Source organism: Cyprinus carpio, chromosome B25 (assembly GCF_018340385.1).
Source record: "Cyprinus carpio isolate SPL01 chromosome B25, ASM1834038v1, whole genome shotgun sequence".
Taxonomy (NCBI): domain Eukaryota; kingdom Metazoa; phylum Chordata; class Actinopteri; order Cypriniformes; family Cyprinidae; genus Cyprinus; species Cyprinus carpio.
The window spans coordinates 22183005-22200737 of record NC_056621.1 but is presented as its reverse complement, the minus strand read 5'-3'; the positions used below and the strand labels follow the sequence as shown (position 1 = coordinate 22200737).

General features: G+C 35.5%; 1 protein-coding gene across 2 annotated transcripts in view; it reads left to right on the top strand.

The window, feature by feature from the left end:
- Positions 1 to 3191: 3191 nt before the first annotated feature.
- LOC109050806 (NEDD4-like E3 ubiquitin-protein ligase WWP2) overlaps positions 3192 to 17733 on the top strand; it is a 50391-nt gene continuing 35849 nt past the window's right edge. For both annotated transcript variants that reach the window (XM_042753505.1, XM_042753504.1), the window contains exons 1-5: positions 3192 to 3290; positions 3895 to 3977; positions 8577 to 8733; positions 8943 to 9064; positions 10824 to 10961. In XM_042753505.1, coding sequence (XP_042609439.1) covers positions 3917 to 3977; positions 8577 to 8733; positions 8943 to 9064; positions 10824 to 10961 — 478 coding nt within the window. In that variant the 5' untranslated portion in view covers positions 3192 to 3290; positions 3895 to 3916. The remainder of the gene's footprint in view (positions 3291 to 3894; positions 3978 to 8576; positions 8734 to 8942; positions 9065 to 10823; positions 10962 to 17733) is intronic.

Below are 17733 nucleotides of genomic sequence, written 5' to 3'. Positions count from 1 at the left end.
GACAGGTTGTTAGTGCCACACCATTCAGCCAGCTGTGCCACTTCCTCTCTGTAGTGTGTTTCATCGCTATTGCTGATGAGACCTACCACAGTTGTGTCATCCGCAAACTTGATGATGTGGTTGGAGCTGAACTTGGCAGTGCAGTCATGGGTCAGCAGCGTCAAGAGCAGCGGGCTGAGCACACAGCCTTGTGGGGCACCTGTGCTCAGTGTGGTAGTGCTCGAGGTGTTGTGGCCGACACGGACTGACTGAGGTCTTCCAGTTAGAAAGTCCAGGATCCAATTACAGAGGGAATTGTTAAGGCCTAGCAGGTTTAGTTTATTAATGAGCTGTTGTGGGATTATTGTGTTGAATGCTGAGCTGAAGTCGATGAACAGCATTCTGACATAGGAGTCTTTATTTTCTAGGTGGGTAAGAGCCAGGTGAAGGGTGGAGGAAATTGCAATGTCTGTAGAGCGGTTTGGACGGCATGCAAACTGGAGCGGATCAAGTGTGTTGGGGAGGATGGTGAGGCTGGTGAAGCCTTGATACATCAATTCCTGCTTTATTAGATCTTATCAGTACATTTGGCCCTATAGAGGAGCTCATGCACTCCAAATGGAGATTGTGACAATGGGAGTGCGAAGAAGTCAGGAATTTTTGTAAAGATGTGAAAGGAATGATGGAAGAGATCCTTGATGTTAACATACCACTTTCACCTTTAATCTTTTTATCTTATTTATATATCAAGCTAAAAAAGATGGAATATATAGCTAGTTATAAATACGTATATGTAGCTATTTTTCAAGAAAAATTGCTTATTTAAACTGGAAAAGTAAATGTGCACCAAATATAGGACGTTGACTGAAAGAAATGGTAACGAATATGACAATAGAAAAGATAACTTATATATTAAGATATAAATATATAATTTTTGATGGAGTCTGAGGACCTTTGAGATTGTATTTAAATTGTGGTGGAGTTGGAAATGTGTTGACAGAAGACTAAGAAAAGAGGTGAGATTGTATATCAATGTAAAAGAATCTTTTTTTTGAGGGGGTTTGTGTTCTCTCTGTTACATGGCAATTTATATGTTCATGTGTAAAGTTAAAATGTAATAAAAAGAAAAAAAAATAGTACCATTGTACCTGCATATACGCAACAATCATATTTTTTTTAATGTAGAAATGGAATAACTAGTGTCTCTTCAAAACTATTTTTAAACTTTTTTTCTGAGTAAACATCAAATCAAATAAAAATGACATTATATGAAAAATGCAGCCTGTATATGCAAATGCAAGTGAGAGGTCAGAAACTCGATCATATGTTGTTTAGTCCAATATAATATCTGTTTATTCGTTTACAGGATCTGGTTGCGAGCAGGAGAGAAAAATTAAGTTGTGCAGAAAGCCCATACATGGAGGTTTTCTGTGATTTATGCAAATGGCTAACCAAGTGCAAATTTAACCAAATTCATTAACATTAGAAAATGGGTTTAGAACAGATTTATGTGTACACACCTGTTGTGAATCTGGAAAACTTTTGGACTGAACTCCAAGCGCACGTTAGGTAAAAAGCAAACACAGCACACCATACTGTCAAGCATTATGCTGTGGGGCTATTTCTCTTCAGCGGGGACCGGGCGATTTGCCATGATCAAAGGAAAGATGGATGCTGCCAACTACAGTACATCCATTTTTTTCATCATTGAAAAGGATTGGGAAGTCTGAGGATTCACAAGTGATTTTCAATTCATCCCTAAGGGAGCCACACTTGCGCACTCGGGAATTGTGGAATTGACACTGAATTAGAGAAAGCATTTAGAACGGTCAAGAGTCTAAAAAAGTTGAAAAATACTCAACTTTATGCCAATGTCAAGTAAAAAACACTAGGCAGCAGCCAATCACTGTGAGGTGAAGGTAGTGATGTCTGTCATTAGTGTTTACAAATCTGCCAATTGTGCTGAAGTTTCTGCTGGATTTACTGCATAAAATTATGCTGTTTACATATTACTATATTTAATTCAGATATGGAAGAGCTGCATTCAGCTACATTCAATCATCTAGATGAGGGAGCTGGCTAGAAGTTACATCTGATGAGCAGGACTAGACATTGAAATACACTCAATTGAATTCACTCGCATCGATGGTTCCATAAAGAACCTTGAACCTCCACAGAACATTTCAAGTGTGGAAAAGGTTCTTTATATTTGAAAAAGGTTTTTTAGATTTTCAAAATGTTCTTCAAAATGGTTGATTTAAGAACTGTTCATTGAAAGGTTCTTTGTGGAACCAAAAATGGTTCTTCTATTGCATAACTGCAAACAAACAAACAAACAAACAAACAAAACAAACAAACAAAAACAACCTTTGGAGCCTTTATTTTTAAGAGTGTAGAGTTGATGTCATGCTCACATTCTCTATACCCTTCTCATCTGTGGGGGGTGTAATGCATTTACACAAATAACTACTTGCATCTATGATAATTGTGCCAATGTAGTTAACAATCAGTGATTAAAAAAACAAACAAATTTTGTATTAAATATAATATTTTTGTTTGATTTTGACAGCTGTTTGGGGATTTCAGGGATATACTACATGTCACAAATGTTGTATTTTTTGGACCAATTTTAAAGTTTTATTACATTTTTGTTCTTAAAATCCACCCTTCTGCTGGGATCAGAATAATCCAGTTATATATATATATATATATATATATATATATATATTTTCTTTTTGGATCAAAAGTATCTTACTGAAACGTTTTGAACAACACAAACTGAGAATTTAATCCAGATCAATTGGATTTTGTGACCTAATCTGAATTAAGGATCCTTTTTTTTTTCTTTTGAACAACCCATTTTTAAGATTTGATCCAATCCGATTGCCAAAATCCGATCAGATTACCATGAACAACTGGTCCATAATGCTTGCTTTGAGTCCCAGGCAATAAAAACAATTATGGGCAAAAACAAATACTTTCCAACTCACACAACCGTCCACTAACAGACTGACAGAACATGTGATGCAAACCAAAACATTTCACCTTTGAATACTCCTAAATATTAAATGAATGCTGCAATATATTATATGTTTTAATTAACAAAAAATTAAATGAAATAAAATGTACCTAGCAAGAACGACACGAGTGCGTTCGGCTGCTGTATTTGCAAAAATAAATAAATAAAATGAAATACAAAATTGAAGCATCCGCTCCCATGATCCACCGCGGCGCTGGTCCGTAAGTCACATGACCCTGACATTAAAGCGGAAATGACAGTTAGCGCTTCACAGTCTCACGGCAGATAAAAGGTAGAGATCAAAACATTTTTGTGTGTTATTATAAACAGAAAACTGGTTAAATCACATATAAGTCCGTACTCTTTTATTAAGAGTTCTTCTTGACGGTTTCAACTATATTGTGACTTTTGATCTAAAGATGATGTGTAGCTAGCTTAACAGCGTCACTCACCCATCATGAGAAATTAAAATTAAAATGAGCAACGATTATAAATCTTAAACAACTGCAGAAATGTTCTCCCGTTGAGTCTTTCATCTGAGGCGAATATAAATGTGATGTTATGATCGGCTGACGTACGTTTTAACACAAATATTATTGCTGTTTGTTTGTGTCTGCTCATCAAAATCAATTACTGGCCTAAGAAGCTGTCAGACTGGGATATGCACCTTTCTCTTTATAAAGCATATATTATGGCTTTGCTGTTGACCTGCTCAGCATTTTTCTATCACAGTTTGTGTGAAGTCTTCCTGATTTGAACTGTAATATCGTGCCTGTGCTTCAGATGATCACTGTTGAGTTTTAATGCTCATAATGAAGATCTCAGCAGACACACACGTCTGTGATATACAGTAGCTGAGATGATGATGCTGATGATGTGTGTGTGTGTGTGTTCAGGGCTGTGATGTGATGTGAAGTGATGATGGCAGCTGCCAGTGTGTCTCAGTCTGCCTCAGAGAAATCACAGCTGACCTTGAAAGGTAAGAGATCCAGTCCCACCGAACATCAGCACTGTGATTGATTTATCTGCGAGTGATGTGATTGAGAAGCTGATGTGACGCATCAGTCCTGCGTGTGTTTTTGCACTGTGCCGTGTTTCCTCTAGAGGGTGATGTGCACTGAATCATAACCTCATCGCTCTGAGCTGCTAGATCATGTCAGGACAAATTCTCTCACATTTCCTGTTTGACAGAATATTCTTTACAGGAATCCAAGTGCGTTTTTCCTGGCATCTTGATGGGCTTGATTCTTTGATTTCTGAATCATAGTCTTTGTGGCTTATTTAATAATACAAATATGTTATCCACACTACGTAACTGTCTTGGAGCAGAAAGATGTCTTTCTGTATACTAAAACTGTTTTTTTTTCTGCTTTCAAAAATGAAAAGAAGCAGTTTGTGCTGCATTTATTATTGTAACGTTATCCCTACTACATACGCAAGTGATTCTTGATTCCAATCCCCTGCTCTGAATATTCAGTGTGGCTGTGTTTGAAATGGCATTCTTGCTTGCTGCTTACTGCCCAGTACACAATGCATACTGCCTACTATTTTTAAAGAATAGTGTGTGAAACAGTATACAACAAGCATCAAATGTTTCAGAGTAGTATGCTAAAGCGTTGTCACATGACAAACACTAAACATTAATTCAGCACAGCTGTCGAGGTTGTTACCTTACAAATAAATGTGCTAACCATTCTTTTTTACAAAGGCTTGTTTATAAGGGTTCATACCAGTTCGTACCAGTAAACAATTATGTTGCCCAATCGAACTCATTTCATAATGGATGATCCACTTGACACACAGCCTATTGAACAAAACTGAATCAACACTGAGCTGTCTTTAAACAAAACATAACTTCAAATGTTAGTCTGATGATACATGGGGAAACTTTTTTGATTAATGTTGCCTGGGCACTTTCCCACTGAGAATAGTTAACAAATTCTTGTCAATCTTGACGGCAACATTGCTGAAAAAGTTGCCCTGTGTATCATCAGCCTTAAGTCATCTCTCTTATTTAACCAGTGGGTGGAGCAAAAGATCTGACCTTTTCTTTGTAGGCTGTCATGAATTTTGTAAATGTTGTTCAGGAAACCTAAAACTTTAACTTACTTCAAACAGGGCTGCCAACTTTTGCGTTCCGCCGGGAGTGAGAATTATTCAGGAATAATTAACAAGCTTGTGATTAAGTGTTATTTTTTCTCAATTCTTCTAAACTAAACTATACAGGGAACCCTTTGGTTGAGGTTTAAATTAACAACTGATTTGTATACAAGTATTGTACAATTTTTTTTATAACAACATATCTTTATAATAGTAATTATAATAAAAAAGAGCAATTATATGAGTAAATATATAATAAACTTTTTTTGCTTAATTCTCCTTTCTAGTGTACATTTTTCTCGTTAGTTTATAGACACTGAATGGATTTTCTGCAGCTATGTGACAATGCTTTATAGCGGCTGTCTTAACGCGATTGAAACACACGAGACACTATACATTAAGTTGTAGTGTATCTTTCAACATGGATCGGATGTGCATTCGATGTTTATTTCATGCTAATTATAGAATGCACTGAACTGAGGCATTGCTGGAGTACATGTGAACCATCACGCAAACAAAATTTGGATGCTGAAACTTAGTTTTCTATTATCAAAAGTAACCTGCTCTGTCTTGTCTGTCAGCTCGTTGTCTGTGTCCTCTCTGCTCTGCGATGTTTTTCACTCTGCAAGAAAATGAACATGTTTTGCGAGAGCGTGTACGTGAGGGGCTGGAAATGGATGGGATGAAGCGCGATGCAGAACACCAGACGCATTGCATCCTTGAGTTCAAGGCTAAAATAAATGCTTCTTTCAGTACGATTAAACAAAGAAAATTAAATATAAGCATATTAATTATTGGGATGGTTGATCAGATGTTAGGGGTGTCCTGTGCCGCCCTGTGTCCGCCACTGTGTGACATGTGTCATTTACAATAGTATCGTAATTGTTGTTTTAATGATGTGGATGCTGACTTTATCAAGTATGTCACTCACTTTGGGTGAAAAAAACTGCCTTAGGAGTGCACATATTTACTTCATGATGTAGCCTAGTAGAATGCAGTTTAAATGCCTGAAACATTCGGTATATGGCAGCAAAATTGCCCCAAATATGATCTAGTTAAGCAATATCACACAAGCAAGTGCACGCTGCACAGTTTTACCCAAATATCCGCGTGATTGTGAATGAATGTGATACTGATTTTGTAAGTTAGTATAGTGTTTTGCATTGTAATATTATCTGGTTTTACTCTATTTCACCGAAATAGTTCCAAATCCACAGTGGAACTGTTGTGTGCCTCTGATCAACACAGTTTCATTCCTGAATAATCAATGATGTAATGATCCAGTCATGAAGAAAGTCGTTTAATTAGTTACTATGTTAATCAGCCATTTGAACCAGTGACTTGCTGTTTTAGTTTCATATTTAAAGTTTTTTTTTTCAATTTTGTAAAAAATAAATAAATAATAATATTTCAGTATTCAAAATGTCATCTCATAGCTTTATTTATGCAATTGTCCGTTTACACGTTCTTTCACTTGTGTCCTATATCCGATTCATGTATTTACACTTGCCATACCGCCTGAAACATTGCGCATGCGTTGTTGTCATTTACATGAGAATAATGTGACTTGTGCTGACAAATCAAGTCACAATGAGTAATAATAATGATACAGACGTCCTCAATTAAAAAAAAACATTTAAAAAAATAGGGGGGGGGGGGGGGTGGTGAAATTCCATTAAAAGACCTTCAAAATGATTTATGATTTGTTGGAATCGGACAAAAAATGACAGAATCACACCCATTTGAAGTCGATAATGAAGTCCTCCATCTTTTCTTATTATTAATTACTATATTAATAATCACAATACAGCTGTTTTTTTTCATCTTTGCTATTATAAATTAGTCAATTTTATAGAGCACAACATTAACACAACCATCGTTGATCCAAAGTGCTTTACGATAAAGGGTTACTTAAAAAGCAACAGAGATCAAAAATTAAAAAGGGAAAGAAATAAAATAAAAATATTTATATATACACATAAAAAAACCCATCAAAAGTACCGTACACAGCATCACTCAAATGCAAGGGTGTAAAAATAAGTCTTTAAGAACAGATGCAAAAAAAAAACAGTATACAAAAATAATGCATTACCTTTCATTTTATATCTAAACTAGAGCATTCATGTTAGAAAAACAATCAAATGTAAAAATAACTTAAGTGTGTTCATTACAAATAAATCGATTATTAAAACTACAAAAGCAGTTCAGTGAAGCAAATGATTCTCTCTTTTCTTTTATTGTTAAATTAACATTATGATAATGATATAGACGTCCTGTACTGTAATGCATGGATCTAATATAATGTTACACATCAGATGCTTTCCCCCAACAGTTCCCTAAGCATTCACTTAGGACAGAGCAGATGATGTTTGCGTGAACACTGAAATACTGTAATTCTGTATATGTGTGTATTTATCGGGATCACGCGCCATCTGAAGCGCTGTTATATGCACGCACTTCGCATGACAGTCAGCACGAGAAGCGAGCGGAGAAAAGGTAATCCTTTCAGAAAATATACAAATAAAGGTAATATATATTTTTTTGCCTGTAGCTCAAAATAGCCTGTGCGAATTTACACTAATTTTGCCAGCACGGGTCACATATGACGCCATTAAACCGCGTAGAAGTACCAAATTGTCGCAGTTTTAATTACATAAAGAATGCAATGCCTCAGAAAATCCAATTTGCCTGTTTACATGACAGTCGCATTGGCACATATCTGATTTATATCCGATTTATTTCCACATATGAATGAGGCCTGAAACTGATCTCGAAATATCTGAATGCATGCGTTTTTTTCCCATTTACACTGTCATAGAACAGATCTGATCTGTGTCACATATGAGCAGAAAACCGGGATTGGGTCACATTTAACTGCCAGTGTAAACGAGGCCATTGTATCACTGTCCCTTTTGGGTATATTGCAGCAAAGAACATGCATAGTATAGTTAAAACAGATTAAAGTCCAGAAAAGATATCTAGATAGTGTTTTGATTCTTTTTTTGTTGTTGTTCGTTATAGTTGTGTTCATTGGAACTTTTTTTTGTAACATTTGTTTACTTTATACATTATTTTATTGTATTAAAAGCTGCAGTCCTACATTTCTCGGCATACAGCAGATTAAAGTCAGTTCATCATTAATTCAGTGATTTCATCATCCAGCTCAGCTCAGTTCAGATATACTGAGTAAGAGTAAGACCTTGCAATAAGGTGAAAAGGGACCCATTTAGAAAATTTGCTTAAGGCCCCCAAAATGCTAGGTCCTCCACTGGATGTTATTACTGTTACTTCTTGTTCATTTTGATTGTAAATATGATATTATGGAATTTATAACTCTGTAATGGTTTGATTCACAGTAATTTAGAACCTGGACAGAAATATAATGTACTGCTTCTCATTGAAATTTTGCAAAATGTCTATTCCAGAATGTTTAAGAGTTGAAAGAGTTTGTTGTTTTTCTGTTCTGCTCATCTCACAGTGTTGTCTGCTAAGCCTCAGTCTCCTAAACTGCCCAATCGTCACTCTCGTTTGAGTTCGTTTGTGGAAGTGACCGCTGATGGCCTGACCAGCGAAACGAAGAAAACAGGCAAACGCACTGGACACCTAGAGCTGCAGTGGAATGAAGACCTCACCCTGTAAGGCATTATGTGACCAAGATTATATACAGTGTATATTGTTTACTTATTTAATTTCAAATGACCTAAAACTACTGAATCAGTAATCAAGTAAAAACAGTCAATAAAACAGTCTTTTATAAAGAGCAATGTCAGTTCTGGGTGACTTTATTAAATGACCACATTTATTAACATGTTGTATGGTCACATTTTTATTATTTTGTGTACAGGAACGTGACTCCTCAGAGTCGTTTGGATCTGAAGTTGTGGAGTTGTCACACTTTGAGGAAGGAACTTGTGGGCAGTGCCACCATTGACTTACTGGACACTCTACGAACACATGATGGCAAGAGTAAGTTCATCACACACAGACAAAACTCCAAACACCAATAAAACGGTAGTTCATGATAAGAAGGGCAGTTGATACATGCATACATATACGTCTATATATATATTTTGATTCTAATTGTGATATATATGTGTGTGTGTGTTCTAACAATACAGTTCAAAATTTTGGGGGTCAGTACATTTTTATTCTTTATTTTTTTGAAAGAAATTAAAACCTTCATTCAGCAAGGATGTGTTAAATTGATAATAAGTCATAGCAAAGATTTATATTGTTAGAAAAAAATATATATGTCTGATGGAAATTCAGCTTTGCATCACAGAAATAAATTAAAGGATGTTAAAATAGAAACCTTTTTTTTATATTGTAATAACATTTTGGAAGATTTCTGTTTTTTATTTCTGTATTTTTAACAAATAAATGCAGCACTGAAGAGCAGAAGAGACTTCTTTAAAAACATTAGAAGTATAAGTATATATATATATATATATATATGTGTGTGTGTGTGTGTGTGTGTGTGTGTGTGTGTGTGTGTCTGTGTGTGTATGTGTGTGTGTATATATGAATGTATATTATAAATTTACAATACAGTGGTGGCCAAAATGATTAGAACACTAGTATTTTCACATGGTTAAAATAGTTTGTCAGTTACTTCTGTCTTTTGCCAATTACAATTAATGACAAAATGAATGCCATCAGAGATGCAGGTATATGAGTTTTGGGTAGTGTTACAGCATACTGTGAGTGTATATTAGCTCTGTTTGTTGTTTTTGTTGTTTTTTGGAAAAAGTGTTGTCAACAGCTGATCATGATCATTAAACAACATTGCAGTCCACTGAACACACTGTACTTCTGTCACCCACAGCCTCGTTTTCATTCCTGTCAAACACTGAACGCTACAACGCTACTCTATAGGAATTAATTATTTTAATGTGTTTAACAACAAATATCATTCACAAAAATCAAAAATATTTTGTCCCAGTCTCAGTATTAAGGTTCAAATCAGTGCTGATCACCTCAGACAGTTCATAACACCTTGTAACTGACAATTGACAATGTTTTATACTAGAAGGGAAAAGTCTCTGACTGAAAACATGTGACCTCCTGTAATTGATTCTCTTGCAATGCTGGGTCTTTTGACAGTCTGTACGAACTTACCACATGTTCCTTTCAGCTCAGTGCAGTGTTTTTCCTCAAAGGTTTTGAGGTTTGACTTTGAGCAGCGTCACTCCACAATGTTAGTCTTAGTTTTATTTTGGTCAAGTTGTTTCTGAGTCAGCGGCCTCCTTCACATTGTTCAGAAAACTTCTTGAACTTTTATCATCAGACAGTTTTTTTTTTTTTTTTTTTTTTTTTTTTTTTTAAACAAGACAGGATGCGTTTAATGTCCTTTTTGTTCCATGGAAGAAATTCATACAGGAAATGAGGGTAAAATGTGACAGAATTTTATTTTTGATTGAACAGATTCTTTAACGCTTCCCTAAGAAGTTAAAGACATAGTGTTTTAATGTTTGCTGTTCTTGTATAAGTTTCCGACAGCAGTTATTGTTACATCAGCGCATGTTTTAATATGGTTTATACTTCTACCCTGCTATTTTAAAACACAAAATATGAACTACTGAGTGTGTTGCCAAAATCAAGAATCAGTCAAATAAAATGTCATGAATGTAAATGAAATGTAGGTTTAACAAACTGAAAAACGAATGTTTTTGCTGGCACAGAACACCCCCCCCCCCCCCCCCCCCTCTCTCTCTCTGACTGGCAGTGGAGAATGTTCAGCTCAGTCTGGTTCTACAGACAGAGAACAAAGGCTCGGTTGTAGCAGGAGGTGAGCTCAACGTCTGTCTGGACGGCCTGGTTGTTGATCTAGGATCTCTGCCCAATGGCAACGCTGCCCCAGACAGTGAGTCCTGTTCACAGACACACATGCACACTTCATAGAAAACACTTGTAGAACACACAGAACACATGAACAAATGCACATTCATGAGTGCACGAAGCCTTGGCTGTGACTCCACCTAAACTAAATGCAGGAATCGCGGAGGTTGTGGTGAGAGGGGCAGGAACGGAAAGAGTCGAATTTGACCAGAGGAGGCCCAGCGAAAGCTCACAAGAGAGCTTTTCTCCTCTGTGTACTTACAACTGACAAACAGAACCCAGTAGGTCATTGGGTTTTCTGACCACTCACAAACCCAATCTGTTCAGACTCATTTTGCCTGGAAATAAGTTGCTCTGGGAAGCAGCCATGTGTCAGTTAGACAGTGCATGGCTACTAGATTGAGTCTGTTACTGCCGGTGTTGGGGAGTAACTAGTGACATGTAACTGAAGTACGTCATTTAATTACAAAATAAATGTAACTGTAATCTACAGCTATTGAACTATATCTAGTTATGAAGCTAAATTTCTATTTAACCTCAGAATGATCTCAAAGTAAAAAGAGGTGCTAAAGTCTGATGTTGTGGTGGCTGTGTTTTAAAATGAAATTATTATGATATTAATTCGAGTGATGAAGTAATCAGTGTTGAGCACTTCTGTAAGGTTAACCTGCTGCTTTACATGTTTTAAAATATTTAACAGTTGAAAACATTCGTTAGAAATTTAGAAAAGTAATCAAAAAGTAATCAAATGTAATCAGTTAATTTATTAAAGTAATTGAAATAGTTACACTACTTATTACATTTTAAATAGGGTGACATCTGTAACCTATAACATTTTCAAAGTAACCTTCCCAACACTGGTTACTGGAGAAAGACTCTCCTGAGTTTAGTTTGTGAACATTATTTTAGTTTGTCTCTAGCTGGTAAAACCTGTGACATCAACACAGCAGTCAGTCAACATATAACAATTGTTCATTTAAAGCCATGAGGAGAGAAGTCTCTGAAACGCTGAAATTCAAGGGACATATTTTCAGAAAGGATATTAGGATATTATATGTTCGAAATGTTACACACCTAACTAGGGTTGCAAAAAGGTGGAAAATTTCCAGTAAATTTAGGAAATATTCCAGAAATTTTTGAAATTTACAGGGATTTTTGGAAAGTTTCCGGAAATTTACCGGAACTTTTCCATCCCTTTGTAGCCTATTTAACTAAATAATGGTGTTTGAATCGTAGATTAACTTACTTGTTATTCAGCTACCCGTCAAATAAATAAATGTTAGCATGAAATATTGATTTGAATTCAAATGTGGTGTGACTGCTCAAAAACATAAATTCCTTAATAGATATTTATGCATTAATGATTAATAATATGTATAAAAATGCTGTTTACTAGAGGTCGACCGATAGTGGATTTTGCCGATACCGATAGCTATGTTGGACCACACTGGCCGATACTGATTAATTAACCAATAGTTTTTAAAATGCATACTGAACAAAAACTAAAATAGTGCTTTATTAAAAAAAACAAAAACAAAAAAAAAAGGTACTGAATCATACTAGTAGTAGTAATAATAATAAAAGTAATAATAATAGTAATAGTAAATGTTGAAATTACCACAAAATCTGGTTTATTTTTTCCTAAATTACGTTTAATTTTTTTTTCCCAAATTCTGTTATTTCCGTTTGAATTTTTCTGAATTCTGTTTTTTTCTGTTTTAATTTTTCTCCACTCTGTTTTCATAGTTAAAGTTTATTAATCAAAAAGAAAGTCTAATTAATTAAAACCATGAAACTTATACATTTTCACATCAATTTAATAAAAGTTTAATAACAAATTACATGTTTAGGGCCCTATGAAATGGGGCAATATAAAGAAGCCTTATGATTTTTTCCCCTCAAAAATTCTGTGTTTTGTATTAAAATTTTTCTGATTATCAAATCTAGGCATGAAACAATAATTTCATTTATCTCTAAATTTCTTGAAAATTAACAAACTTGTTATGGCATACAAAGGGGATTTACTATTAAAATTAAAACATGGAAGAAATGTTGTGTGATTATTCCTTAAAAAATAATGTTTGTTTCATTTTAGTAGTAGTAGTAGGCTATGTACTGAAAAATAGACCGGACTTTTATTTTGACGGGTTGCAGTGAATACCTTTACAGTTCTGTGTATGTGAAATGAGGCTAGTTTTACTCAACTCAAACAGTCAGAAGCTCATGAAAGCTCTCTCAGAGCAGGTCTGGAGATGTTGTTCATGTGTTTACGTCCTCATTTAGAGATACGACCGAAGCTGAACTCACCGCGAGCGTCACACGTGCTTCAATATATATGAAACCTCGCATCTGCGCCATTCATTAGAGTCATGCAGAACATGCAGGATTCATATTTTAATCAACTTTTAATGCTTAATAGTTACAGATACTAGTCCATATCGCGATTAGATTTAAGTGCAATGACCTACTTTTGATTAATTACTTCAAAATTTGACCAATCCCGTGACATTCTGCGTTAAACTGTGAATTCTGTTTTTATGACTGGATTCTGTCCACATATTTCGCATCACAGAAATCACAGGGCACTACAATTATACCACCACAATGTACACTCTCACATTTTAACTGCTTCTATTCTTGAACACTTAATGATTATCTAATCAAAATAAAAGAGCAGCACTGAGTCTAGGAGAACTCACCGGTATCACACACACTCTGGACGCGTCACGTTCAACTCAAGCAGCAGTCTAACAGTTTATTTATTCACCAAACGGACACAAGTTTACTTCAAGAATGAACAATGAGGCATAGATAAGTTTGAAGTTCAGTGTTTAAAAAAAACGGAGCAAACGGAAAGAGCTATCTATATTATAGCTCTATAAATGAAACATACAGACTTTATTAGAGCCACAGAAAGACAAACGTTTTGATGAAAATGCTCAATATACAATTCAATATGTACATTAATGATTCGGGGCGAATATAATGTAATTTAATGGAAAACTATGTGAATGGCACTCTGTGGTGCGGCAGGATTTTCTGTCAGCTACATTTAAAAAAAAACAAAATGATACATCGGTCGACCTCTACTGTTTACCTGTAAAAAAACATTTGAATATAATGAAGATGTGTACACTCATACTCAATAGTTTATGGAAGGTGTTCATAAATACTGAATTTCTTCACAATTTTATGCAGGTCAAGGGGTGGAAAAATTTATCTGAAAATTAGAGCTGTCAAACGATTAATCGCATCCAAAATAAAACTAAAACTTTTTGTTTACATAATATATGTGTGTGTGTGTACTGTGTATATTTATTATGTATATATAAATACACACACACACACGCACACACACACACACACACAGAGCATATATTTTGAACATATTTACATGTATTTACATGTATATATTTATATTCATATAAATGATATCATATATAAATGTATTTAATATATGAACGCAACATATTTTTCTTAAATGTATACATGCATGTGTGTGTCTTTATAGATACATAATATACACATTACTCACACATATATTATGTAAACAAAAACATTTATTTTGGATGGGAATAATCGCGATTAATCGTTCGCCAAATTATTTCAGTTAAGGAATTACCACAGAAATTTAATAACAAAGACAATAAATATTACTAACACAAGGATGATTGATTATCTATCAAAGCATGCTCTTTCACACACACACACACACACACACACACACACACACACACACACACACACACACACACACACACACATATATGCAGACCGTTGTGCACAGAGAAATTCATGCAACAAAGGCTTGTTGACAGGACTTCAATAAAACATCTTTGCTACAGAAGAGGTGCATGACATTTTTTTAGTAGTGAGGTGGTAGTGTTGATATTTTTGAAGCAGTCTTCTCCTCGTGTCCACATTACCACCCGAGTTGTGCTTTATTTTTCAATGATTTAACAGCCAGTTGTCAGTAATTCCTTACGTAAACACACAGTGCCCTACACCAATATCAGTACCCTTGGTAAATGTGAACCATGTTTTCTTTGCTTTTTATTCTCTTTGGTTTTCATTCAAAATATTCACAAGAGTTTAACATTTAAGAATATTTGTTGTCAAGTCACCTTTATTTATATAGCGCTTTAAACAAAAAATGCGTCAAAGCAACTGAACAACATTGATTTGTCAATAATGCAAAATGACAGTTAAAGGCAGTTCATCATTGAATTCAGTGACGTCATCATGCAGCTCAGTTCAGTTGAACCGTCTGAGGTCTAGGGAGTTTTGGGGGCCTGGAGAAGTTTTGACATCCCCTGACTTTTGTGCTTTTTTCAGTTGCTTATAAATAGATACATGGCTAAAATCTAATAACACTGTAATCAGTACAAACTGGGCTACAATAATATGTAAATAGCATGTATGTACATGATTGTGTTTTTGAGAAAACAACATTTATGCGTGGTTAGTAAAAAAAAATACAATTTTGAAGTCACTGAAATAAGGTCATAAAACACTTAGAGAACATTTGTTCACAAGACTGTCAAACCTGGAGCTTGTAGCCTAGAATTTTTGCTTCAAAATGATGTGAAAATCATCTTGTTTACTCACAGAAAACAATAGATTAATTAAAAATTTCTAAGACACTTTTTGTTTCAAAAGGGCATATGCGAGTAGGCGTCAACTATCATGAATATTTGTGTGATTCACACCTGAAAAGACAAAGACCCACATAATGAGCTGCATAATGAGCCTTTCAGTCAGGAATGTGACCGAGAGGGAAGAGTTACAAGAAAGAATGTGAGGACAAAATAAATGTATATATTTTTATGTTTTTAGTTTATTTAGAATATATTTAATTATCCCCAAAATAACTTGAGATTCACTTGCGAGTGCAGTTAAACAGTTTATCTCCTGTGTGTGTGCACTTGGATGGGTTAAATGCAGAGCACCAATTCCGAGTATGGGTTACCATACTTGGCAAATGTCACGACTTTCACTTTCACTTTCACTTATTAGGAACAATCAAAGCTGACTTTCAAAGCTGAATTTTAAGCATCATTACTCCAGTCACACAATCTTTCAGAAATCATTCTAATATTCTGATTTGCTACTCAAAAAAAAAAAAACGTATTATTATTATTATTATTATTATTAATAATTTTGAAGAGATAGTATCTGTGCAATAATTTGCAATCAAGTCAACGATATCGCTGTAAGTGTAATGTCCCCAACTAAGCAAGCCAGAGGCGACAGCGGCAAGGAACCAAAACTCCATTGGTGACAGAATGGAGAAAAAACCTTGGGAGAAACCAGTCGGGGGGGCCAGTTCTCCTCTGATCAGCGAAACCAGCAGTTCGATTCCAGGCTGCAGCAAAGTCAGATTGTGCAGAAGAATCATCTGTTTCCTGTGGTCTTGTCCCGGTGGTCATCTGAGACAAGGTCTTTACAGGGGATCTGTCTCTGGGGCTCTAGTTGTCCTGGTCTCCGCTGTCTTTCAGGGCTGTAGAGGTCCTTTCTAGGTGCTGATCCACCATCTGGGCTGGATACATACTGGATCCAGGTGACTGCAGTGACCCTCTGACTTGAATACAGACTGGATCTGGTGGCTACGGTGACCTCGGAATAAGAGAGAAACAGACTAATATTAGCGTAGATGCCATCAATGATGTAGCAAGTACATCAGGTGTTATGGGAAGTGTTCCCGGTTCCGGTTTACCTAATTAATGCAGCCTAAAAATCCTTTAAGGGATTTGGATATTAGAAGCATATTAGTGTGTTATGTGTAAGCTAGGTTAAAGAGATAGGTCTTTAATCTAGATTTAAACTGACAGCGTGTGTCTGCCTCCCCAACAATGTTAGGTAGGTTATTCCAGAGTTTAGGTGCTAAATAGGAGAAGGATCTGCCACCCACAGTTGACTTTGATATTCTAGGTATTATCAAATTGCCAGAGTTTTGAGAATGCAGCGGATGTGGAGGACTATAATGTAACAAGAGCTCGTTCAAATACTGAGGTGCTAAGCCATTCAGGGCTTTGTAATTAATAAGCAAAATTTTTAAATCTATACGATGTTTGATAGGGAGCCAGTGCAGTGTTGACAGGACCGGGCTAATATGATCATACTTCCTGGTTCTAGTAAGAACTCTAGCTGCTGCATTTTGGACTAACTGGAGTTTGTTTACTAAGCGTGCAGAACAACAACCCAATAGAGCATTACAATAATCTAACCTTGAGGTCATAAACGCATGGATTAACATTTCTGCATTTGACATTGAGAGCATAGCCTGTAAATTTAGATTTATTTTTGAGATGGAAAAATGCAGTTTTACAAATGCTAGAAATGTGGCTTTCTAAGGAAAGGTTGCTATCAAATAGCACACCTAGGTTCATAAGCCATCAAGTCTTAGACAGCGTTCTAGGTTGTTACATGCAGAGCTTTTAGGTCCTATAATTAACACCTCTGTTTTTTCTGAATTTAGCAGTAAGAAATTACTCGTCATCCAGTTTTTTATATCGACTATGCATTCCGTTAGTTTTTCAAATTGGTATGTTTCGCCGGGCCGCAAAGAAATATAGAGCTAAGTATAATCAGCATAACAGTGAACGCTAATACCGTGTTTCCTGATGATATCTCCCAAGGGTAACATGTAAAGCGTGAAGACTAACGGACCTAATACTGAGCCTTGAGGTACTCCATACTGCACTTGTGATCGATATGATACCTTTTCATTCACTGCTACGAATTGATGGAGGTCATATAAGTACGATTTAAACCATGCTAATGCACTTCCATTAATA